The following is a 25,836-nucleotide window of genomic DNA, read 5'->3' as shown; positions in this document are numbered from 1 at the left end:
TATTTCGTGTTCTCGTTTATGTGGTGGAGCATTCATTTTAGAGTGGCGTCGTGTTCACCTGTTTGTGGTATTAAATTAGAACGCTACTCTGAACTCTCTGTCTCCTGCGTGTGACTCCTTCCTCCACTACACCCCGGGCATTACACACGTCTGGGACCTGTTGGATCGGAGGGTGAGGGCTAGGGCCATTCCCCCCAGAAATATCCGGGAACTTGCAGGTGCCTTGGTGGAAGAGTGGGGTAACATCTCACAGCAAGAACTGGCAAATCTGGTGGTCCATGAGGAGGAGATGCACTGCAGTACTTAATGCAGCTGGTGACCACACCAGATACTGACTGTTACTTTTGATTTTGACCCCCCCTTTGTTCAGGGACACATTATTCCATTTCTGTTAGTCACATGTCTGTGGAACTTCATAGTTTATGTCTCAGTTGTTGAATCGTGTTATGTTCATACAAATATTTACACATGCTAAGTTTGCTGAAAATAAATGCAGTTGACAGTGAGAGGACATTTCTTTTTTTGCTGAGTTTATTAAGTTAAATTAAACTAGGAGTGGGATAATGTCAGGCTTTGATTGGATAGTAGACAGGAACTTTATGTTTCTGAAAGTTTGAGATGGGACACGTGGGGAAAAAATGCATTTACTTTCAGAATTGCTTGGTAGCTCGCTATCCACCTGTTGGAGAGCTCTTCACTAGACACCAAATTGAAGAATACACACCGTAACTGGGAAGAACTGCCTGAAGTTGTCAAATAAGAAACGCTCTTCCATCGCAAAATATTTCACTACGTTTTGCTACTGTGTACATTAATGAATATGACCCCAGTTTGACTGCTATTGACATTATGCAAATAAAGTTAATTAATGCACTGCCATAAAAAAAACACAAATGCATTGAAACCCAGTTAACCAGATTAATCAACGTGAAAAAAAGGTTTATTATTGCCTCATGCACCGACATCAAATGTTTATAAACAGTTTGGAAACATTTTACTGGGTTAATCCTGTATTCATCTGTAAAATACATTTTAGTACACTACATACCATTGATGTATCTTACAAACTGAATAACATGACATTTGTACAAAGGGGGCAGCAGGTAACCTAGCGGTTAGAGAGGCGAGCCAGCAACCGTTGGGTTGCCAGTTAGAATCCCGGGTCAGACGGAAAAAAATCGGTTGGGAACTGCTCACAACCGGAGGGTTGCTGGTATCAAATCCTCAATGCCGTTACCTGCCCTTGAGCAAGGCACTTAACCTCCCCCCACAACAACAGCTCCCCGGGTGCCCAGTGTGGCAGCCCCCCCCCCCCCCCCCCCCCCCCCACAAAAAAAACTATCTGTATGTGTAGGGATTGGGTTAAAAGCGGAAGTCAACTTTCGATTGGGCCTTGAGTGCAACTGACCAATAAAGTGATCCTAATCTTAAAATTTACAAAGGAAATATCCACTGTGACAGTGGCTTCAATACATTAGAGTAACTGCACTGTGGAAATATTTTCCACTGTCATGTTCATTAGCATTACCACTTGATGAAGCCCCTACTTCATTTGGATATTTACAATGTCATCAGAAGTCATCTCTGTCGTTTACGAAACGGAGATCATTCAAATTACAGACCTCCTTATTTGGGGCAATCCTCAAACTCACAGAAACACAAAATGGTGAAATCTTTAAAAGGAATAGTACTACTTACCCAGAGTTAGATGAACTCGTGGGTTACCATTATTGTTGTCCCTGTGCGCAGTATGAAGGATGTTAGAGGTAGTTTCGTGAACCAATGCTAACTTGCGTTAGCGTAATGACTGGAATTCTACAGGTACGCTAGCATACCACATTGGCTCGCAAAACTACCTCTTAACCTCTTTCATACTGCACACAGAGACAAACATCTCTTGGGTTTGTTGTCTGTAGAAAACGAGCATGTTTCCCCAACAGGGTTCTTTTGTTCTCCTGGTGTTCTCCCAGGGTCCCAGTGTGTGTTTATGTTTTACAGTTTGAGTTTAGTCTCTTTGGCCTCCATGGCCTTGGTGGCAACCTCGGCTCGCTCTGACAGAAGGTCTGCTTGCTCAGCTGGTCCCTGCGACTGGGCATTCTTCAGTAGGAAGTGACTGATGAACAGCTTCAAGCCCTCCCGCAGCATTCCTAGCTTGGGAATTCCCGAAATCCTGACGAGACCGAACACAATGAAAGACATTGATACCAGACTTTTCACATAGTCAAACGTCAGCGGTGCGGTTTTACAGGATTGCCAAAGTACAAGGAGGAGAGGTTTTTATGACTGGGCGAGAAGAAGAATCTGGCCCTGATAGAATTTCTTCTAAACAAATTATAGAATGACTCAGAAAATATATACGTGATGAAAACAGGTGTTTATCGTTGATATATAATAATGTCATTAACGTAAACTGAGAAACTCAGTCTAAACTCAGTTTGGACAGGAATGTGATGCATTACGTCGCTCACCTTCCAAATATGTTTGTAAGATCCTCAGTCTCTGTGTCTTTTAACAGCTTAGTCAATACCTGACGCAGGAACTTGACTTTAGGCTTGTCCAACTCACCAAACTCTATCACCTACAAAGAGACAGAGTGAAAGTGGCACCAAAAGTTAATTCAAAGGTAAGTTAGCGAGCTGACGTTTGTCGTGGCAGTTTAAAGAAATCCGAACCATAAATTTGTTTCTCCTGGCCCATAGACTACTTTCAGGGTAAGAAAAGATCTAACATTAGGTTGTAAAATACTGAACTTCCCCTTTAACATTCATCAAATCACTTCCCTATGACCGGATTTCATCTCTATAACATGGTGTGTCAGACCTTGAGTATGGAGAGGGAGAGGCACTTTCTCTGGAGGAAGCGTGTGACCAGCTGGACCAGGTTGCTGAAGGTGCTGGTGGATAGGCTGGGCAGGTCCTTGAATTTGTCCCACAGACTGAACTGAAATGTCATCTGGGGAAACATACAACAGAGGATCTGTGGGACTACTGGGGGATTGGAGGATATGGAAGAACTCCAGCAGTCTTATCCTATTTCCTCTAATCAATTCAGAAGCCTGGGGCCGTCTCAGAGTACCAGTGCATGTGCAATCATGTTCATTACGATCCAAGAAAAAAAAAACAGACCCAAGTCCAGCATACCTACTCAGATGCTTTATGAATACGGGCCCAGTATTACAATCCATGACCCATTCCAACCACAGGAGGCTTCTGAAGGGAGAACTACTCATAATAATGGCCGGAACATAGTGATTGGAATGGCATCAAACACCTGGAAACCATGTGTTTGATATATTTGATACCATTCCATGAATTCCGCTTCGGTCCTTACCACGTTCTCCCCAATTAAAAAAGGTGCCACCAACCTCCTGTGATTCCAACCCATTAAATACAGCAAGCAAACACATAATCCTGATCTAATCCGCTCGTGAACACCAAACATTTGCACCGGTTCAGATGAAAGCTCTTTAATGGGACAATGGTTATCACTATCATAGATGGGGTAGTAACCTAAAGGGAAGCTTAAGGGGAAGTGAGGGGTTATGACCATTGTCTGCTTTCACAGCATGAAACGAAACGTCAGAAAGGTGCGAGAGGGAGTAGAGACACTCCGTTGTTTCCCACACGGTTGAGGTGAACTGAGGGTCATAGTTGGGGGGCTATAGAGTGAATCATCCAATCACAACGCTATGGAGCCATTAAGAACCATTAGAATGCCCGGGCAATCATAAAGCTCAGAGTAGGAGACTGTCCATGTTATCTTACTCATTATGATCTATAAGGCTAAACTGATTCTAGATCAGCACTATGAGAGGCTTTATAATTACGGGCACTGTTCTCTTACCTGGAACCGCCTGTCGTGCTCACAGAACTTCTCTCCCAGTACAGCATAGAAGGCATTGAAGCTCTTCTCCTGGAGGCAGCAGTCCATCAGCACGTGGACGATCTCCCTCTCCTGCTGGTCCTTCAGCCCGAGCCTGCACACAGAAAACAACGCAGTGCCACATTTTAAAACTTGTGGCAATGGCTAGCCTGGTATGCAAGCATTTTAATGCTGCAAAAGGGTAGGGAAACAAAACACACCGTATCAGCTTCTCAAAGGCATCTAGGTAATCCTCGCTGGTCATGATCACGCAGAATATATTTCTCCTGATGTCTGTGTTCATTCTCTGTTTCCGGGCCAGGTCTAAGACCTTGGCGCTGAACTGAGGAGACGGATGAAGGGAAATTGCCATTATGATCAGAAAAATACATTGAAAATGCTGTCCAGTTCAGAATGGCCACTCAAATGTTAATATGAAAGAGCTACAGTAATGATTTAGTGGAGCAAAAGGGGCCATATGTATCAAACATCTCAGAGTGGTCGTGCTGATGTAGGATCAGGTCTGCCCCTGTCAATATAATCTTATTCATTTTGATCTAAAAGACTAAACTGATCCTAACCCAGCACGCCTACTTACTCTGAGACACTTAATGCATATGTCCCCAGATCTTTTAGGGTTTTTAGTACCTTTCCTTCTGCAGTAGTCTGTTTTGAGGTCTTGTTGCCCTGGTCCCCTATCATGGGGACTCCGGACCACGATGAGCCCACGATCCACCAGCGTCCCACCTGCTCTGCAGCCAGGAGGTTCTCCAGAGAAACCCTCAGCTTCACATCACTGCCCCCCGAACTCTGGTGGATCTGAACTCAACAGTTACAACTCATTCACGTAACGCTCTGGGGCGAAGTTTCCCCTAAATAGAGCTCTAGGATCAATTTCTCCTTACCCAATCCCAACCTTCAATGTTAGTGGGGGAAATGCAAAACTGACCCAAGATCAGTGTCTAGTGGCAACCTCACCCTACTTCTTCATGCTCCCCTAATCTGGGTGCTCAAACCTATCACATAAACTGCTAAGTGAGATTATAGCGCCCCCTGGCGGTTTTAGCTAAAAACTACCAAGGGAAACGTCAACAACGGAATAATATTTAATGGCTGAGCAAAGAATGGGTTTGAGGATATGGCATGACAGTTGTAAAGGTGTAAGTCAACCAGATCTGTAACCCACCAGAGTTCTCTGTAGCTTTCGGAGTCTCTCAACAGGCTCTGGGTCGTAGCCAGGGATCTTCCTCATATCGTTGTTCTTCAGAGCCAGCATGGTCTCCAGCATGAAGCGCACCTAAAGATAGAGAAGATATTCAGAAGAGAGTTGGTTTGCTAATACATTTGACTTGCAAGTTGCTCTGGACAGGAGTCTCTGTCAAATGACCAAAATCGAAATGCAAAATGACTCTGGTTGAACAACAATGAGGTGTGTATAGACAGCGGGTGATGTTGAGAGTGGTGTTGCTGTGACAAACCGTACCCTATTTTCGTCCTGGAACTTGGTGCCCACACCACTGGCCTTGCTCTGGGCCTCAGAGATGAGTTCTTTCAGTGCAAGGGCATCATCCTTCCGCAGGGCGAAGCCTACGTTCTTCAGCACGAACAGGACCAGCTCAATGTCCTTCTCGGTGAAGGCCCCCACCAGCATCTTCAGGATGTCAAAGATGAGGAGGGCGTGCACCACCTGGAAGTTGTAGAGATGTGCCACCATGGCCACCAGGTTGTCACACTCCTTGCCTTCACCAGGGCTCTTGTACAACTCGGCGAACTGCCGCACCACTGTCTCCAAGAAATTAGCCCCCACCTGCAAAATGGTACATCATGTCAAAGGTTAGAAAATAGAGCAAAGAGGTCAATGGAACCCAGAATGCTGGTGGGCATGTGAATGTGTGTGTGTATGTGGCTATTTACTGACGGGTGCTACCAATCCATTAGGATTCAACTGTCATTTATAGTTGATTGTGACTAGCCCCCTCACTTATAAACTATGTCTATGTCCCAAATAGCAACCTATTCCCTTTAGAGTGCTACTTTTGACCAGAGGCCTGCACGATATAGGGAATAGGGTGCCATTTGGGACACAGGTGTGTGTGTTGAATGACAGGTAATTGTGTTGATGCGGTTCGAACCTACCTCAAGCCCCACTGTGTGATGCAGGATGCTGACAAGCAGGACGTGTTCCATGAGCAGTCTGTCAGGCATCAGGGCTGGGGTGACACAGGCTGCCAGGAGGATCTCCGTCAGGGTGTCGTTCATGTCCTTCCGGCTGGAGCTCATGTACAGCTCTTCCAGCTGGCCACTGATGGACGCCATGTTGGCCTCACTGAGCCTACGGAGGAGAATGCATCACAGGACAACAATGTTTGAACCAAGATGGACACCAAAAACACAAGACTCGGGGTTGTATGTTTACATTTGACATTTTAGTCATTAAGCGGACGCTCTTATTCAGAGCGACTTGTATGCGAGTGCATACATTTTCGTACTGGTCCCCTGTGGGAACCGAACACACAACCCTGGCATTGCAAGCTCCATGCTCTACCAACTGAGCTACACGGGCATCTCAGAGTAGGAGTGCTGATTTAGGATGAGTTTTGCCTTTTCGGTCGATTACACGGACAGGGGGGGTCGATTACACGGACCCCTTGCACCAAAATATGAATTGAGACAAATCCAGTGTGACAGCAGATAAAACAGGGCCAAGGTACATTGATTAAGATGAAAGAGCATATAGTAGTCAAGTCATCACAACATTACCTGTTCACAAGTCCTTTGACTTGTCTCTTCAGTCTCTCCAACTCAGCTCTGCGCTTATCATCCCCGGTGTCCCGTAGGTGAGGGGGCACATATTTTCCTGCTGACGGGACAGCCTAAACATACAGAATAGTGTTTCATTCTCAGTCTATACATTTAGGGCCGGTTTCCCAGACACAGATTCAATCTAATGCTAACTAAAAAGTGTTTTCAGCGGAGATTCTCCACTGAGCTTGATGTTTTGTTGTCCAGGACTAGGCTTAATCTATGTCTTGGGAAACTGGTCCTTAAATTTAGCTGAAATTCACAAATTAGATTCTAATTGGGCAACTTACAGTGTCAGCTTTCGGCCCTGCAAGAGTTGAGTCTCCACTCTCAACTCCCTCATCCTTTCCATTTTCTTCTTCTGAAGCTATTCCACCACTCTCATCCATCTCACTTTCGTCATCTTCATCCATTCCATCTTCTTCCTCCTCATCTATCTCATCTTCCTCTTCCTTGATGGTATCCAGGTCTCCATCTCTGCCTAGTTCACTGCCCTCCTCTTCCGAGTCATCTCCTTGGTCTTCCTCCTCTTCACCGGACATTTCAGATTCACTGTCTACCAATGTCCTTAATTTCTCTTTGGCAATGTCCATGTCATCACCACTGTCATGCATTATCCCGGAAGCTGCCGATCCAGCATCCAGCACCCCCAAAATGTAATCCAGTCCATCATCAGCGAATGACTGGGGAAGTTTTTTTTTGTTTTTCCTTTTGTTATACCCAAGAGATCGCTCCAACCTCTTAATTTCTCTGTCCTCAGCAATATTTGCTTCCAAAAGGGCTTTTTTTCTTGATTCTTCAAGTTTGTTTCTTTTCTTTTCTTTCTTAGAAGGTTTCTTAGGTCCTTTTTTCTCAGCCTTCTCTCCTGCGGCAGCCTCAACAGGAGTTGACTTGGGTTGTTGAGATACTGGCTCGTCTTTCTTTACTTTTCCATTAACCTTCTTTGTTTGTTGTTCATCAGATAGGGTTGCAACGTCTTCACTGTCCCCATTGGATGCTTTGAGAGCCTTGTAGCCTTCATAGTGATTCTTAATTTTAGCCTTTTTCATCTTTCTTTTCTCCTTACGCATTTCTTTTCTATTTTTCTTCTTAACAAATCTCAAGCCACTGCCATCTTCCGTTTCCTCAGTTTCATCACAGCCTACCTTACTTTTTACAAAGTCGTTAACTGTCATCATATACTTTTGCAATTTACCAGTGTCTTTCTTTCCTTTCCTCTTTGCTTTCCCCTTGCCTTTCATCTCTGCAACAGATATAACTAACTATCGTTAACTACCTAGCTATGCTATTATTATTACTTGGCGAAAGACAGACTTTTATAATTAAATTCCTTTCTGTGTCTCACCGAGTTTAAAGCGTGGCAAAAGCAAACAAGCTTGTTTATGATTATAAAGCAAGAAAAGCTTGTTTGTGATGCAAAGAGGTTCCAAAAAGGTTCAAATAAATAAAAATATAAAACCTACCAGTCGTTACCTTGGAACACATGAAATAGATACACAAAACCATCTCAAAACGTCAAATAATAGACACGTGTATATTCATGACGGCAGCCATTGTTGTTGACAATCGACCCAGGAAACACACATACCGGGGGGAAAAACAGCTTCCGGGTCATTGTTTTTAGTCGCGGAATGATGATGTAATTTATTTTGGGGCGTTTTTTTGGGCGGTGGAAAATGAGCGGACTTCGTTGGAACGGCAATAGTGAGCTTTGGCTGTTACCTGAGCTGTTTGTCTTTTGACCATAGACAGGTTTTATGGACGTCAGTTGTACGACTAGTGTGTAGTGAGGCAATTTATTTGCATTTGCAATATGAAGAATGGAAGAAGACGATGTTACTATCAGAGAACAGAATTTCCACAGCCAAGTTCGAGAATACATTGTAAGTTCGTCTCGCTAACTTGCTAACGTTTAATATGTGGCGATGCTGCTTACAGTTGACAGGTCAAAACTAGCTAAGCTAACGTTGGCTTGTTAGATAGCAGGTTGCACATAACTAGCTACCAGTGCTAATAGTCTAAGTTTACCCACAATGTAAACTGTTGACTATGCGTTCAAAATGTATAATAGTAGTTAACTAGCTAGCTGGTTAGCTCGCTTTTATTTTAGCTCCACAACGATGGTTAGCCACGTTAAATCTCCAAGTTTAATTTATTTTTATTTTTAATTCAACCTTTATTTAACCTTTTAACCAGGTAGGCTAGTTGAGAACAAGTTCTCATTTACAACGGCGACCTGGCCAAGATAAAACAAAGCAATGCGACACAAACAACAACACAGAGTTACACATGGAATAGACAAAACATACAGTCAATAACACAATAGAAAAAAAGTCTATAGACAGTGTGTGCAAATGAGGTAAGATAAGGGAGGTAAGGAAATAAAATAGGTCACAGTGGCAAAATAATTACAATTTAGCAATTAAACACTGGCGTGATAGATGTGCAGAAGATGAATGTGCAAATAGAGATATTGGGGTGCAAAGGAGTAAATAAAATAAATAACAGTATGGGGCTGAGGTAGTTGGATGGGCTATGTACAGATGGGCTATGTACAGGTGCAGTGATCTGTGAGCTGCTCAGACAGCTGGTGCTTAAAGTTAGTGAGGGAGATATGAGTCTCCAGCTTCAATGATTTTTGCAGTTCGTTCCAGTCATTGGCAGCAGAGAACAGGAAGGAAAGGGTGACAAAGGTGGAGTTGGCTTTGGGGGAAACCAGTGAAATATACCTGCTGGAGCGTGTGCTACGGGTGGGTGCTGCTATGGTGACCAGTGAACTGAGATAAGGCGGGGCTTTACCTAGCAAAGACTTATCGATAACCTGGAGCCAGTGGGTTTGGCGACGAATATGACGCGAGGGCCAGCCAACGAGAGCATACAGGTCGCAGTGGTGGGTAGTATATGGGGCTTTGGTGACAAAACGGATGGCACTGTGATAGACTGCATCCAATTTGCTGATTAGTGTTGGAGGCTATTTTGTAAATGACATCGCGAAGTAAAGGATCGGTAGGATGGTCAGTTTTACGATGGTGTGTTTGGCAGCATGAGTGAAGGATGCTTTGTTGTGAAATAGGAAGCCGATTCTAGATTTAATTTTGGATTGTAGAGGCTTAATGTGAGTCTGGAAGGAGAGTTTATAGTCTAACCAGACACCTAGGTATTTGTAGATGTCCACATATTCTAAGTCAGGACAGGTGCTGGTAGCGATCGGTTGAAGAGCATGCAGTTTTACTTTTATTTAAGAGCAGTTGGAGGCCATGGAAGGAGAGTTGTATGGCATTGAAGCTCATCTGGAGGTTAGCTAACACAGTGTCCAAAGAAGGGCCAGAAGTATACAGAGGGGTATCGTCTGCGTAGATGTGGATCAGAGAATCACCAGCAGCAAGAGCGACATCATTGATGTATACAGAGAAAAGAGTCGGCCTGAGAATTGAACCCGGTGGCACCCCCATAGAGACTGCCAGAGGTCCGGACAACAGGCCCTGCGATTTGACACACTGAACTCTATCAGAGAAGTAGTTGGTGAACCAGGTGAGGCAGTCATTTGAGAAACCAAGGCTGTTGAGTCTGCCGATAAGAATGTGGTGATTGACAGAGTCGATAGCCTTGGCCAGGTCGATGAATACAGCTGCACAGTATTGTCTCTTATCGATGGAGGTTAAGTAAGTTAACTAGTTAAATAACTAGTCATTGTTCAATATGATGGTAGCGGCTACCCAATTAGCTTTCCACATTGCTTGCCTTAATCCATTAGGACTATTATTTTGCTAGCTAATAGCTAGGACAGTAACAGTTAAACACACTAAACTGGTTCTGATAGAGCTGCCTCTTACATGTTGTTCTCTTGGGCGTAACGTTGTTGTTCAACTCAAGCTCTCATCTCTCTCATATTCTAACTATGTAAAACTGAAACTGCTTGACTATGCTGTGCTATGGATGTATTAATACTTGGTTTCCCAAACTCGGTACTGCGGACCCCAGGAGATGCAACATATTTGTTGTTGCCCTAGCACTACACTGCTGATGCAAGTAATCCACTAATCATCAAGCGTTGGTTATGTGAATCAGCTGTGTAGTGTTAGGGGAGGGAGAAAAAAAACGGGAACCCATTGGGGTCCCCAGGGCCGAGTTTCGGAAACGCTGTCCTCATTATAACTTGTTTAGCCTACTTATGTCACTGGCGTCACACGTTTGACTTTCAAGTGAATATGACTTTAAAGTGTATTTGCAGCTAAACCAGGGTGTATAGGATTTCTTGCACCAGACAGGCCAGAGCTTGTTATTGATATGTGTGAAGTAATAATGACATGAACTGCAGGATGGCACATCAATGCCCCCCTACCTTCAGAGTCTTTCCATGTCATTTCAGCAAGCCATGACACCCACCATCTCAGATGGTTCTGAAATCGATTCTGTAGTTAGAAACAGATTAGCATTCCTGCAACATTGTTCGAATTTCATTTCTGTAGAAATTAAGCTAATTGATTGTACCCAAATAGCGCCTTTACATATTTAGGATAAACATAATATTCAATAAATATAGTACCCAGCATCTGATTTGAACCAAACTTATTTTTACTGTTGAGTAAAACGTGAAGAATCCAATAAAATTGTCAAAGCCACTCACGGAACCCATATACCCCACGCCAATCCCACCCCAACAAGCAGTATACAGTAAACTGTAAGTTCTCTGTCTGACAAGTACTATCAAATCACATTTTATTGGTCACATACACATGGTTAGCAGATGTTAACGCGGCTGTCGCGAAATGCTTGTGCTTCTAGTTCCGACAGTGCAGTAATATCTAACAAGTATTCTAACAATTTCACAACAACAACCTTATACACACAAGTGTAAAGGGATGAATAAGAATATGCACAAATTAATATATGGATGAGCGATGGCCGTGCGGCATAGGCAAGATGCAGTAGATGGTATAGAGTACACTATATACATATGAGATGAGTAATGTAGGGTATGTAATCATTATATAAAGCGGCATTGTTTAAAGTGACGAGTGATACATTTATTACATCCAATTATTAATTATTAAATTGGCTAGAGATTTGAGTCAGTATGTTGGCATCAGCCACTCAATGTTAGTGATGGCTGTTTAACAGAATGATGGCCTTGAGATGCACCTGTACTGACCTCGCCTTCTGGATGGTAGTGGGGTGAACAGGCAGTGGCTCGGGTGGTTGTTGTCCTTGATGATCTTTTTGGCTTTCCTGTGACATCGGGTGATGTAGGTGTCCTGGAGGGCAGGTAGTTAGCCTCCGGTGATGCGTTGTGCATACCTCGCTACCCTCTGGAGAGCCTTACGGTTGTGGGCGGCGCAGTTGCCGTACCAGGCGGTGATACAGCCCGACAGGATGCTCTCGATTGTGCATCTGTAAAGGTTTGAGTGTTTTCGGTGAAAGCCAAATTTCTTCAGCCTCCTGAGGTTGAAGAGGTGCTATTGCGCCTTCTTCACCACGCTGTCTGTGTGTTGACGTTGAGTGTGAGGTTATTTAACTGACACCACACTCCGAGGGCACTCACCTCCTCACTGTAGGCCGTCTCGTCGTTGTTGGTAATCAAGCCTACCACTGGAGTGTCGTCTGCAAACTTGATGATTAAGTTGGAGGCGTGCATGGCCACCTAGTCATGGGTGAAGAGGGAGTACAGGAGAGGGCTGAGAACGCACCCTTGTGTTGACGATCAGCGGGGTGGAGATGTTGTTTCCTACCCTCACCACCTGGGGTCGGCCCGTCTGGCAGTCCAGGACCTAGTTGCACAGGGCGGGGTCGAGACCCAGGGTCTCGAGCTTAATGAAGGGTTTGGAGGGTACTATAGTGTTAAATACTGAGCTGTAGTCAATGAACAGCATTCTTACATAGGTATTCCACTTGTCCAGATGGGTTAGGGCAGTGTCATTGCGATTGCGTCGTCTCTGGGCCTATTGGGGTGGTAGGCAAATTGGAGTGGGTCTAGAGTATCAGGTAGGGTGGAGGTGATATGATCCTTGACTAGTCTCTCAAAGCACTTCATTGTGACAGAAGTGAGTGCTACGAGGCGATAGTCGTTTAGCTCATTTACCTTCGCTTTCTTGGGAACAGGAACAATGGTGGCCCTCTTGAAGCATGTGGGCACAGCAGACTGGGATCGGGATTGATTGTATATGTCCGTAAACACACCAGCCAGCTGGTCTGCGCATGCTCTGAGGATGCGGCTAGGGATGCTATCTGGGCCAGCAGCCTTGCGAGGGTTAACACGTTTAAATGTTTTATTCACGTTGGCCACTGTGAAGGAGAGCCCACAGGTAGCGGACCGTGTCAGTGGCACTGTATTGTCCTCAAAGCGAGCAAAGAAGTTGTTTAATTTGTCTGGGAGCAAGACGTCGGTGTCTGCGACGGGGCTGGGTTTCTTTTTGTAATCTGTGATTGACTGTAGACTCTGCCACATGCGTCTCATGTTTTGAGCCGTTGAATTGCGACTCTACTTTGTCTCTATACTGACGCTTAGCTTGTTTGATTGTCTTGCGAAGGGAATAGCTACACTGTTTGTATTTGGTCATGTTTCCGGTCACCTTGCCATGATTAAAAGCGGTGGTTTGCGCTTTCAGTTTTGCACACATGTTTCCATCTATGGAGCTGCAGCTTGGAGTATACCATCTTCATCCTATATTATGCTGTGAATCTGATAGTTTCCCCCCCCCCCGTTCAGAGAACTTACCCGTTGAAGTTTCTTGCATTATTTTTAAATTATAGGCCTGTGAATTGTCAGGGACTAGGATTGTTGACCGTTAATCTGTAAGCCGCCAGTTTTTTGTGTTGCAAATTTACAGTTGAAGTCGGAAGTTTACATACACTTAGGTTGGAGTCATTAAAACTTGTTTTTCAACCACTCCAAAAATTTCTTGTTAACCAACTATAGTTTTGGCAAGTCGTTTAGAACATCTACTTTGTGCATGACACAAGTAATATTTCCAACAATTGTTTACAGACGGATTATTTCACTTATAATTCACTGTATCACAATTCCAGTAGGTCAGAGGTTTATATACACTAAGTTGACTGTGCCTTTAAACAGCTTGGAAAATTCCAAAAAATGATGTCATGGCTTAAGGAAGCTTCTGATAGGCTAATTGACATCATTTGCGTCAATTGGAGGTGTACCTGTGGATGTATTTCAAGTCCTACCTTCAAACTCAGTGCCTCTTTGCTTGACATCATGGGAAAATCGAAAGAAATCAGCCAAGACCCCAGAAAAAAATTGTAGACCTCCAAAAGTCTGGTTCATCCTTGGGAACAATTTCCAAACGTCTGAAGGTACCACGTTCATCTGTACAAACAATAGTACGTAAGTATAAACACCGTGGGACCACGCAGCTGTCATACCGCTCAAGAAGAAGAAACGTTCTGTCTCCTTGAGATGAACGTACTTTGTTGCGAGAAGTGCAAATCAATCCCAGAACAACAGCAAAGAACCTTGTGAAGATGCTGGAGGAAACGGGTACAAAATTATCTATATCCACAGTAAAACTAGTCTTTTATCGACATAACCTGAAAGACCGCTCAGCAAGGAAGAATCCAGTGCTCCAAAACTGCCATAAAAATGCCAGACTACAGTTTGCAACTGCACATGGGGACAAAGATTGTACTTTTTGGAGAAATGTCCTCTGGTCTAATGAAACAAAAATAGAACTGTTTGGCCATAATAACCATCGTTATGTTTGGAGGAAAAGGGGGAAGGTTGCAAGCCGAAGAACACCATCCCAACCGTGAAGCACAGGGATGACAGCATCATGTTGTTGGGGTGCTTTGCTGCAGGAGGGACTGGTGCACTTCACAAAATAGATGGCATCATGAGGCAGGAAAAGTTTGTGGATGTATTGAAGCAACATCTCAAGACATCAGTCAGGAAGTTAAGCTTGGTCGAAAATGGGTCTTCCAAATGGACAATGACCCCAAGCATACTTCCAAAATTGTGGCAAAATGGCTTAAGGACAACAAATTCAAGGTATTGGAGTGGCCATCACAAAGCCCTGACCTCAATCTTATAGAACATTTGTGGGCAGAACTGAAAAAGCGTGTGCGAGCAAGGAGGCCTACAAACCTGACTCAGTTACACCAGCTGTGTCAGGAGGTATGGACCATAATTCACTCAACTTATTGTTGGAAACTTGTGGAAGGCTACCCAAAACCTTTGACCCAAGTTAAACAATTTAAAGGCAATGCTACCAAATACTAATTCAGTGTATGTACACTTCTGACCCAATGGGAATGTGATGAAAGAAATAAAAGCTGAAATAAATCATTCTCTCTACTATTATTCTGACATTTCACATTCTTAAAATAAAGTGGTGATCTTAATTGTCCTAAAACAGGGAATTTTTTATAGGATTAAATGTCAGGAACTGTGAAACTGAGTTGAAATATATTTGGCTATGGTGTATGTACACTTCTGACTTCAACTGTGTGTGTATATATATATATATATGTATATATATATATATATGTGTATATATATATATATGTGTATATATATATATATGTGTATATATATATATATGTGTATATATATATATATGTGTATGTATATATATGTGTATGTATATATATGTGTATGTATATATATGTGTATGTATATATATGTGTATGTATGTATATGTATGTATGTATATATATATATGTATGTATATATATGTATGTATATATATGTATATATATGTATATATATATATATGTATTATTATATATATTTTAAGACATTCTTTGTCTATGCGTACTTTATCCAGGTTGAATGTGTCTTGGCTGCCTGCACTCTTGCTGACTCTTGTCGTCTCATGTGTTGTGTAATGTAGAGACGGGAGATGTTGCTGATCGTGCCGCTGCTGCGGACGAGGATGATTCTAACATTAGGCCTAGTTGCTGTCTGTCCCACTGTCTGAAGGGGAATGTGGGATATTTCTGTCAATGCTGGGTCTCTGAGGACCAGGGTTTGGGAATGGCACTCTGAAAAATTCATTCAGTCGTTGTTAGAACGCCTAATTCCAGATCATGCTGCATGTAGACTAATTCATTAATTAGCCTAGTTTGTGGCGTTAGTTCAAATTGGAATTGTTGGCCTATCTCGTGTCAAACAATGATCACTTATAGTTTAACCCAGTGTTGGGGCCTTTTTACATGAACAGTATATGTGAAGTAAGATCTGCCTTCAACACTATTCTGTTTACACAATTTGCTTTGGATGTGGTGTGGCCTGTACCCTGATTCATAAAGTGTCTCAGACTAGGAGCACTGACCTAGGATCAGTTTCAACTTTTGGATCATCATGAATAAGATCATGCGGACAGGGGGGACCTGATCCGACATCAGCGCTCCTACTCTGAGACGTAGACTGGGCATGTGTTCATTAAACAAGGCAAGGTGCTGTTGAGTAATGGGCAGCACCAGTGTCGGCACCCTCCCACCCATGCTATTCGTTCCCTGTATGAGTGAATTACCTAGACTTGAGAGAGGCCTTTCGGGGGGTTGTCTGTCTGTAACCTGATGAAGGCTACATGCATGACTGGTATTCATCCAGGCAACCATCCCAACTTCCATCAGTCATAGCTGTCCTAAGGAAATTACTCCATATATACGGCACATGATGCCAATGATGCATATCTTAGCACACTTGCTGTTATAGACCACGTGTCGCCTGTTTATTATATTATTATAGTAAATGTCATGGTACCATATCAGGTTCCCGAAATGGAGCCCTATGGGCCCTGGTCAAAAGTAGTGCACTAAGTAGGGAATAGGGAGCCATTTGGGATGGAGCCCCATGTCTGTAGGGGAGGCTAGTAAGTGTGTCGATATGTGCTTCGCGTTCACGTCAACGTCACGCCAGATATTGTAACATTGATAATGTATGTACACTGCAGCAGTTTTCTAAGTGTTCATAATCGTTTTTGTTTGTCTTTTCAGATTTGTTTCCTACTGTTTGCGGTACTCTACATTGTGTCGTATTGCATCATCACCAGGTACAAGAGGAAAACAGGTTAGTGGTCATGTTCTGTTTTTATGGTGAATATTGTACTTAAAATACCAAAACATGCGGTGGTACCAACTTCTCATCTATCAAAAAAAGAAAATCTATGTCATACACGCCTGGTACTTGCACACCTTGCACACACACAGTCCCATTTGTTTCAGCAAATATTGCAAAGCTCTATCTTTTGTTCATGCTGTGTTTGCACATAGACTCTCACATGTGTAAGGACTGTGTATGGACTGTATATGACTATGTAACGTACATTAGACATACCTCATGGTAAATGAGTAACGAGGAGCCGACCTGCGTCTGACTGACAGAATGACATATCCCCAACCCAGCATATTATACTATGAGACTTGTACCTGGTGAAAATGCATGTACATTTGATCGAACCTCCGATGCATTTCCAGTAGTGGCCAGCAAATGCAATCACCCTTTTGATGTTCATTCGTCGGGAAGGAATTCTCTCAAGATGAAAGTATATGGCTTTTCATATTATGTTCCATACGATGCAAATAATGACCCCCACACCCACATTGAAGTGTGTTGATGGTATAGACCGATGGTCCATAATCATGTGTGAAAATGGTCCTATAGCCAGCCTAACTGCAAGTTGGACTATATGAAGTATCACTCTAACGAGGCATCATGAAGTCTGTTCTACACCCGTTGTTCTTGGACAAATGTGGGATGTCCAGGTCGCCCTGGTTTCTCGAAGCTCCTTTAAAAGTAGACCACGTCAAACATCCTCTGGGGATTGTTGTGCCCACACGATCTAGGTTGTTCTTTTCACTGCACCCAGTACAGTAGCTAAACTATCCCAAATGGCACCCTATTCCCTACATAGGCCCTGTGGAAACTGGTCAAAAGTAGTGCACTATATAGAGAATATTAAGCCATTTGGTACTGGCCCGTAGACTAGGACCGTAGGAAAAAGGGACTCCCTAAGTTTCATTGATGCATTAATTGTCGTACCATCTGGGATTTGAACCAGGCAACATAGGGTTTGTAGTCCCAAGAGGGGCCCCTTGGTTGTCTCTGTAGAGTTCACTTGCTGTACCTGCTGTGACTAAGTGGTTTCCCCTCCCTCAGATGACCAGGAGGATGAAGATGCTGTCGTCAACAGAATATCGTGAGTAGAACTACTTTCAATAAAGCGGTTGAGCAATCACTTTACTTTTAGTATCTCAGTGTTTCCTGAACCGATCCCTGTGACCCTCAGCCATTCCACATATTCAATTTTTTCCCCAAGTTGCACCTGATTCAACTAGCCAACTAATTAGCAAGTCCTGATTTGATGAGTCAGGTGTGCTAATGTTGGAATAGATCAGATATGTGGAACGGCTGAGGGTCAGGCAGTCAAGTTTTGGAGAAACAATAGCGTAGCCTTTCTTGGTTTGAATGGCTGATGTGACTTGTCACTCACGTTGCATCACCGCTGCGCGCGGGGCATAGCACATCTCTGGTAATAAAGCAATAACAATGGCCTTTGTGGCCATATGTTTGCGGCCCATTTGTCATTTTTCCTCTTTGGTCCAGCTGATGGTGATATTGCAAGGGGAAATGGCTGAGCCAAGTAAATGGTGTAACATTTTAAATGAATTAGGTTCTCGAGCCATATATCAAAGTGGCGACTTTGCCCGCTTCCCGCGGAGAACCAGAGCAGATGGTGTAGTGTAGTCCTCTGGGCAGCAGAATCTGGCAACCTCCACGTGTAGGCTGCAGCCCAGGCCCCTGCTCTGCTGGGATGCCAGGTTGTAGGGGTGGATAGACATTTAGCTCATAGATACTGAAGTGGGCATCTGCTCCACTAGTTTTTAAGTTAAGTTGTCGACTGTTGTGCGTCCCAAATTGATCCCTATTCCCTATGTAGTGTTGTGCACTACTTTTGACCAGGGCTCATAAGGCTCTGCTCAAAAGTAGTGCACTATATAGGGAATAGGGTGCCATTTGGGAGGCTGCCTGTGACACTCAACAACTTTATTCCCTTATTATTAATCCCTGTCACACTGTATATACAGGCAGATTCTCTATTAATGCGACGTGTAATCTAACACTAATCCTTAAATGGCAGTTGGCCGGCCTACAGTTATACTTGAGTAATACAATTTTGTCAAATGATTCATAGCCTGCTGCATGAATGTCGCCATTGTATGTATTTGAATGTTGATGTGTAGAGCTGTGACACTGACATTTTTATGAATAAATACTACGATACATGTCATTTAACAATTCCTTATAGCTAGAATTCTTAATTACAAACAAGTTTTATAGTTTTTACCATGTTTTGAGGCTGTACAGTGTTTGTTTACGTTGTTTACAAACATTGGCGTAAAACAAACATAACTCATGAGTTATATTCTTCAAGAATCAATGGGTATATATGAAAATTGGTAAAGCAATTAAGGATTCTATTTTTAACAAAACTGATTCCACAGCAAACTGTAGACTTTCTTACTAATTCCTCTCATTCGCTCTCTCTCTCTCTGTGTGTGTGTGTGTGTGTGTGTGAGGCTCCTCCCCACAGACTGTACATGTGCACCTTCACCCTGGCCATGTCGGGTGGGGCTGTTCTCCTCCTGCCTTTCTCAATCATCAGCAATGAGATCCTGCTCTCCTTCCCCAGAAACTACTACATTCAGTGGCTCAATGGCTCCCTCATCCATGGTCAGTACTGTCATTCACATTGAATTCTATTATTTTGGGTGCGTCCCAAATGGCACCCAATATAGTACACTACTTTTGACCCGGGCCCATAGGGTTCTGGTCAAAAGTATTGCACTGTGTAGGGAATAGGGTGCCATTTAGGATGGAGTTCAATGTGGATTGACTTCCTTGTTTTGAGTGCTTTTCGCTCACTTAACCACATGTAACATAACAGAATCGCTCCTTTTATACATCGTGTCACAAAGATCTGTTCCCACAGAAACTGGTGGGAATATGTCCTAAATGACACACTATTCCCTGTTAAGTACACTACTTTTGACCAGAGCCCAATGGGCCCTCATCAAAATAAGTGCACTTCAAAGGGAATAGGGTGCCATTTTGGACAGAACATGGTGGTCTATCAGAGAAGGTTACATTAGTCAAGACTTGATTTATATTTGTGCATGACTGCAAAGTTTGTCTAAAACATGACCCCAACGGCAATAGTCACCAACCACAGTCCCGGTGGCCTGCAGGGTGCCACATTCTACACACCTGACTCAAGTCATTAACATATCATTAGCTGAAACAGGTGTGATTAGTTCTTTCCGAGAACAAAGGTCTGCACATCCATAGCTCCACAAGACCAGGGTAGTAAAAACATCTTGATTTCCAGCCACAAGGGGTCATCAGAGTCCACGGTTTAGCATATGACTGCAGGAATGGATTGTGGCCAGTGGACGCAGCAGTGCTTTCTATCTATCCAAAGCAACTCTTTCTCATGACTCAAGAGATGTGTCCCAAATGGCGCCCTATTCCCTATATATTGCACTACATAGTGCACAACTTTTGACCAGAGCCTTATAGGCCCTGGTCAAAAGTAATGCACTGTGGAGAATAGGGTGGCATTTAGGATGCAGCCGAGGTCTGAGGAGGAGGTGTTTTATTGTAAGTTGTGATTTCTGTCATGTTGTATTTGGCTTGGTGACAATCTTGAAAGACTGATTGTTAAGTAGATAAAATGTTGCCCATACAGGCCTGTGGAATCTGGTGTCGCTCTTCTCCAATCTCTGCCTCTTCGTCCTGATGCCCTTCGCCTATTTCTTTCTCGAGTCCGAGGGATTTGCTGGATCAAAAAAGGTACAAAATGCACGGTTGCTAACAACCTGCTAAAACCTGTGTATTTTGGTTTTAACATGCTCTTGTAGTATTGATGATTGATTTCTCCATTGTTGTCACACAACTGTTTGAAATTGTCCCGCTGTGCCTTATCAAAACTGCACCGTTTTCATCGGTCATTAATCCTATTGATTGTGACCAATGGCTGTTGAGTTGACTGGCATAAGCAGAGCAGGTTGCAGAGTAGATTATTCTGTTTGCCTGCCTTTCATTGTTTAAGAATCTCTATCAATTCCTGTTTACATTCTGTCTGTCTCTGTCTGTCTGATTTGAGAGGATGTCTAGTGGCAGCAGCAGGTGCCTGGTCATTACTCTTTCTCTGACTCTCATCGGTTGACCGTAACTGCGGCCGCAAAAACCTCATTAACCATGAAACGGCGACAATCTGGTCTTCGGCGGCCGCCACATCCTGACAAGCCGTTCCAATAAGCCAGACGCCGCAAACAGTTCAACACCACGAACATCGGCCCCCGTGATTTAGGGCCTGATTCGGCCTCCCTCCTCCGCCCTAAAATAAAACTTCAAAAGGACAGCCTAATAATCGAGTTGTAAGGCTCCTCGAACTTCCTCGTTTTAATTAATTACCCGAGAGAGAAAAAAGTCGGAGGCCCGTGTTCTGCGAGTCCATAAAGACGGAACAACATGACAGCACAATAGAGCCCAAAAAGGGGGGAGGAAGATTTACTTTTAAAGCACCTCTATTCTATGTCACAGTTTGAAACCCCTCTGGTTTATGTCCCTCCTGGCAAACTTACATAAAAATTTGTCTCTTACTGTAGTTTACGGCCCCGTTTGTTTGGGGCCCGGCTGTTAATTTGTTTCGGTTGGATTTCTTGTAATAAAGTCCACGATGGCTAGGAAGTGGAACACACGGGCCTCTGCCACTTTATGGTTTTGTACTCTTTCATTTTGAACTTCTGTGACTGTTTCTCGCTACTGATCGTCCATACGTTTTCTGAGAGGAAGCACTGCTTAATGTTGGCTACACATCCAGGTATATTGTGTGTGTGTGAACAGAGGAAAGGGCTGGGACCCAACTGCTCTCATTTGGCCAAATAAAGCACCCTGCTGAGTCACTCAACAAACCGGCCACAGGATGACATGAAAGCCGGATTTCAGTTTTTATAATGTGATATTAGCCCTCTCCCGATAAGAGTATTAGAGACTGAGTATTACATCTCAGGGGTTTATGTGGCCGTAATGTTACGCCACTGAAAAGTCCCTTTGACTGCGGAAATGAAGTGAACGACGAATTGAACTGGTAACGGTTTAAGTCGGGCTTTTCGCGTGGCTTTGTTTTAGTTTTGATGAGGGCGCTAAAGTTCTCCGAGTTGAACCGAGATCGAAATCTTAGCTTTTTACAAATTTATTAGCTCACTCTTCAGAGGTTCTGCTGCCCGGGTGATTTAACAGTCTTTCAAATTGTCTAAATTGTGGATGAATCGGATTGACTTACCGTCAAAATGTGGGTATGAACTAACTTTATTCACCAACATGAAATACCCAATACTAACCATATTACCTCTCTTACTCTCTCGGACTGACTCTCTCAAATCTTACCTGCAATTATTAATTACTAATGGTTGCAAAATGCGTTTTAAATTCATTGCAGAGAAGTGGCAGATTTTTAAATGTCATCTTACAGTTGAGCGTTTTGGCTCAAGAAACCCGTTTACGCTGCAGCCCGTGTGCCAACTCGTTATCACCTCACGCTTATAAAGAGATATTAGACCAGCTCTATTTTGTGACGAAGGGCCAGATCATTTAGGTTTTAAATCAAACCGTTTTTCCCCCGTTCACATTTTGGCTATGATTCCCGCATATTATGTCGTTTTTTTGTTGTTGTTGAAGATATTAACAACATGATCTTTTGGTCAATGATCCCTCTGGCGTGGAGGGCAAAGGGACTGTTGTGTATGATCCAGGGGTTGGAACTTAAATCATTTTCCAATCGTTTTATTCTGAACAGAACTGGGGCTGTGGCGGTCACGAAATGTCATCAGCAGGTGATTGTCAAGCAAATAACTGTCGCCTCATGACCGTTAATTAACATAAACACATTTAGCATCTCCTTGCTCCTACATCTACAAGCCACTGACGCAGTCCTTTGGAACATCTACATTTAAAAAAAAAAAAAAAAAAAGTCAAATAAATCCATGTAATATAGCCTACACCTTCACAATAAATTGTTTTTATTTTAGACTGGTCTATAGAAGCATGATATGAAGAAAATTTATATTTCAGAAGAACAGAATAGCATACTCTTAAGTTGTTCTTATGTTAGGTCCTGATCTGACTATGGCTGTGGGCTACACTAGTTCATTTAGCAGACAAGATTTGCTTAGAATTCCGTGGCATTATTTAATAGTATGAAGAATACAATTGAACAAAGCTGAATAAAATATCAATATTTTCTCCAAACGATTTGAGGGAGTGCGCACATGCGGCTATTCTGTGTTGAGCGTGCTCCTAAGCAACTCTTACTCACATGGTTCTCCATCACGTGAGCAGGTCTTTCTCACAGGCTGCAAGTGAAGATAGACACATCGGGGACGCAACTGGACATGTCCTTATCCAATTTCGAGGTGCACATTGAAGATATTGGAAGAACTGTCCACGTTTACTTTTTGTCAGAACAGAACATTTCGCTTTAAATGTTGATGATAAACTATTAGGCCATTTCTTCACAATGTAAGCGCAGTAATGCACACACGGCAGTAGGCTATAAGCTCAATTGTTCCATTAGCGGGAAAACACCATTTATCAAAAGTGACCGCAAATTATGCATGTCATGCTTTTATTATGAAGGTGCATTTTTACGGTGAACATTTTCTTCCCCAATCTTGAAACGCACGCTTATGTATGCCAGTTAGGCTCTAAACCCCTTGTAAAGTGGCTTAATGTGCTTAATTTTTAAGATATTTGGCCACTTTAGTTATCTTATCAAAATATATAGGCCTATGGGCTAGGCTACATGAGGTGTGCGACTATGATTAGAAAAAATGCTGGGCCCATAGGCCTATGTTTTTGATAAGGTTTGTATCACTACTAAATAGGTAATCTAAATATATAAGTGATAGGCTAATATTGTCACCCATCAGACTATTCATGATTAAATCTTGTCTTTACATATACTAAATAATATGTGTGAAATTTGTTTTGATTTAGAATGGAGCATTTTCATGCACCTGTCTCGAAGCAGGATCAGCGGGAAAAAATACATGTCATCTATGGGCTTAAATAGCGAATGGAGGATGCTTTTCCCGTGGTTCATTTTCATGCCAGCCAGGTTGGCTATACTCCTGTTGTAAAGATAAACAATGTGCTTAAAATTAGGAAAGTTGGGAAATAAATATAGTACGAATAGCCTATAGAAAGCTGATGGGATCCTCTTTTTAGTAGAGGCCATCACTGTTTTCTCGCGCGATTGCATAGCCTATAGAAATGTTGTGCAACATGAGCTCATGGGCTCTCATTAAGTGTTTGATTCGTTTGCATTGGTGTCAGTGCTTAGAAGTACAATAGAGTGCTGAGTACCATGTTTGGTAGGATATTAATGACCATCAGCAGCATCAAAGCTTGGAGAAGCCTAATTACCGTGACTAAACGGTCACATGGAATTTGACTGCCTTCATGACTAGTGACCTCCGGTGTGGCGGTAATACGGTCAACACAACAGCCCTAAACAGAACCATTAAAAAAAATATATGTTTTGTTCCTCTATTCCGACCTGCAATATAAAGTCCTGAACCGGTTCGAACCCAAAAAAGTACAGGTTTATCGTTGCTTTGTTCCTTTTTAAACCTCTGATATCGAAGAGGGAAAAAAAGACATTAGCTCAACATTAAATTACTTCGCCAATCAGTGCGGATAGAGCAGCTTAATATGGAGCAAGCAAGCTATAGTTGTTTACATACAAGATGATCAGACAAGTGTAGGATGCGAGATTTGGCTGAAATGTTTTGGGTGGGGAGACCAGGTGAAGGGAGGAGGTTTAGCTAGTAGCGCTGGGCATCTTGTTACAGTATGACATGCGTTATCTGAATTAGGACCACATAATTTTTCCTACGGAGGAGCGACTTATATGGTCATGTATAGAAGAGATCCAGCTTTTGTGAAGTTTATTTTGTTGTTAACCCTAACACTTTTCCTAACCTTAACAAAATTCTCCTTATCTGCCAAGTTAATTCTCCTAAGCTGTTGCCTAAGTTCTCCTAAACCTGCTACAAAAAGTAAATCCTCGATCCCTTTTAGCCGTGACCGGTTTTGAATGTCTTTGAACTTCCGAGAGTCGGCTTAACGTTGGACCAGAGCTAGCTAGTTAACAAGCTTGAGTGTGCGCAGAGCGGCACCAGAATTAAAAACACATCTTACCTGTTTGTACTTAATTAACCCAATGTGAAACGTGAGAACTATAGTATCCGTAAAATCTCTCCCTAAAAATGTCTGAATAACGCTTGTACTGTCAGTCGGTTGCACGCTTTGGAGGGGCAGGTTGCCTACACACACGCTCACAAACACTGGCAAATGTTTTCAGCTGGCAGGCAGACACTGGAATACGTTTCTGAGTGACTGAGTGAGGGCTTTGCATAGGCACATTGTAAAATAATGTTATTAACTGCTTCCCATGCTTTTAAAATAACGGTTCTTTTCTGGAACAGTGTAGATCACTTTCGTTCCCGGTTCGGATTCTGTTCCTCGAAAAACGTAATTGTTCTGTTCTGTTCCCTGAACCGGTTACAAGCCTTAGTATGCACCACCAGTAGATAGCGTTGTTATGATGGTCGGTCAATATTTGTATGATGGACCACGCCGACTTAGGTTACGTTCAAAATTAGTGCACCATATAGTAGGGCTGTGACGATTTGGGACACAGACTTAGTCTGACCGAGAGATTGTCCCAGCTATGGGCCAGCAGTTTTCATCTGTTGCTTAAAGAAGCTCCTCATCAATCTTAAGGCTAAAGCCTGTGATTTTTTTTTTTTAAGTGTGTTTTATTGCGAAGGCAAACCGCCTTGTGCTAGTTACTAAGATACTCTTCTTTGTTGGTGCTCCACAATGGAGCCTGGATATTTATTTCAAATCTCCCTGCACATGTAGACATTTTTCCCAGGCCTTCGCTCTGGCAAGTGATGTTTACGTACCTTCCTTTAAGGTCAGAATGTCTTGCGAAAAGCCCCTCCTTTACAATGTCTGTTGCCATGGCAACATATTGGCTTGAGCAGAGCATTTGAAAAGCGCACTGTTCAGGGTTTTCTTCTTCTCCTCTTTGTCTTTCAAACAAAATGATCAGCTCCTAGAGAGGGACTGCGTTTGAATTGTTG

At 43.0% G+C, this 25,836-nt stretch overlaps 2 protein-coding genes across 4 annotated transcripts in view; one reads left to right on the top strand and one right to left on the bottom strand.

Moving 5' to 3' along the window:
- Nucleotides 1-1,318: 1,318 nt before the first annotated feature.
- Nucleotides 1,319-8,241, bottom strand: nom1 (nucleolar protein with MIF4G domain 1). 2 transcript variants are annotated; one of them, XM_055929214.1, is made up of 11 exons: nt 6,954-8,241; nt 6,622-6,734; nt 5,998-6,193; nt 5,345-5,668; nt 5,048-5,158; nt 4,510-4,680; nt 4,083-4,204; nt 3,844-3,976; nt 2,821-2,952; nt 2,469-2,578; nt 1,319-2,170 (listed from the first exon to the last, which is right to left on the bottom strand). In XM_055929214.1, exons 1-11 carry the CDS (start codon nt 7,902-7,904, stop codon nt 1,993-1,995), a joined length of 2,541 nt encoding a protein of 846 aa, XP_055785189.1. In that variant the 5' UTR covers nt 7,905-8,241; the 3' UTR covers nt 1,319-1,992. The 2 variants fall into 2 exon arrangements, with proteins under 2 accessions (XP_055785189.1, XP_055785191.1); XM_055929216.1 differs by having other exon boundaries at nt 8,127-8,241.
- A 62-nt stretch (nt 8,242-8,303) lies between these two features.
- lmbr1 (limb development membrane protein 1) overlaps nt 8,304-25,836 on the top strand; it is a 57,501-nt gene continuing 39,968 nt past the window's right edge. The window contains exons 1-5 of one of the 2 annotated variants that reach the window (XM_055929217.1): nt 8,304-8,546; nt 16,618-16,690; nt 17,780-17,819; nt 19,215-19,354; nt 20,370-20,473. In XM_055929217.1, coding sequence (XP_055785192.1) covers nt 8,484-8,546; nt 16,618-16,690; nt 17,780-17,819; nt 19,215-19,354; nt 20,370-20,473 — 420 coding nt within the window. In that variant the 5' untranslated portion in view covers nt 8,304-8,483. Of the gene's footprint in view, nt 8,547-16,617; nt 16,691-17,779; nt 17,820-19,200; nt 19,355-20,369; nt 20,474-25,836 lie in introns of those variants that run through there. The other variant, XM_055929218.1, reaches the window with a different exon arrangement.

This window comes from Salvelinus fontinalis, chromosome 7 (assembly GCF_029448725.1).
Source record: "Salvelinus fontinalis isolate EN_2023a chromosome 7, ASM2944872v1, whole genome shotgun sequence".
Lineage (NCBI taxonomy): Eukaryota > Metazoa > Chordata > Actinopteri > Salmoniformes > Salmonidae > Salvelinus > Salvelinus fontinalis.
This window is presented reverse-complemented; position numbering and strand designations above follow the sequence as displayed.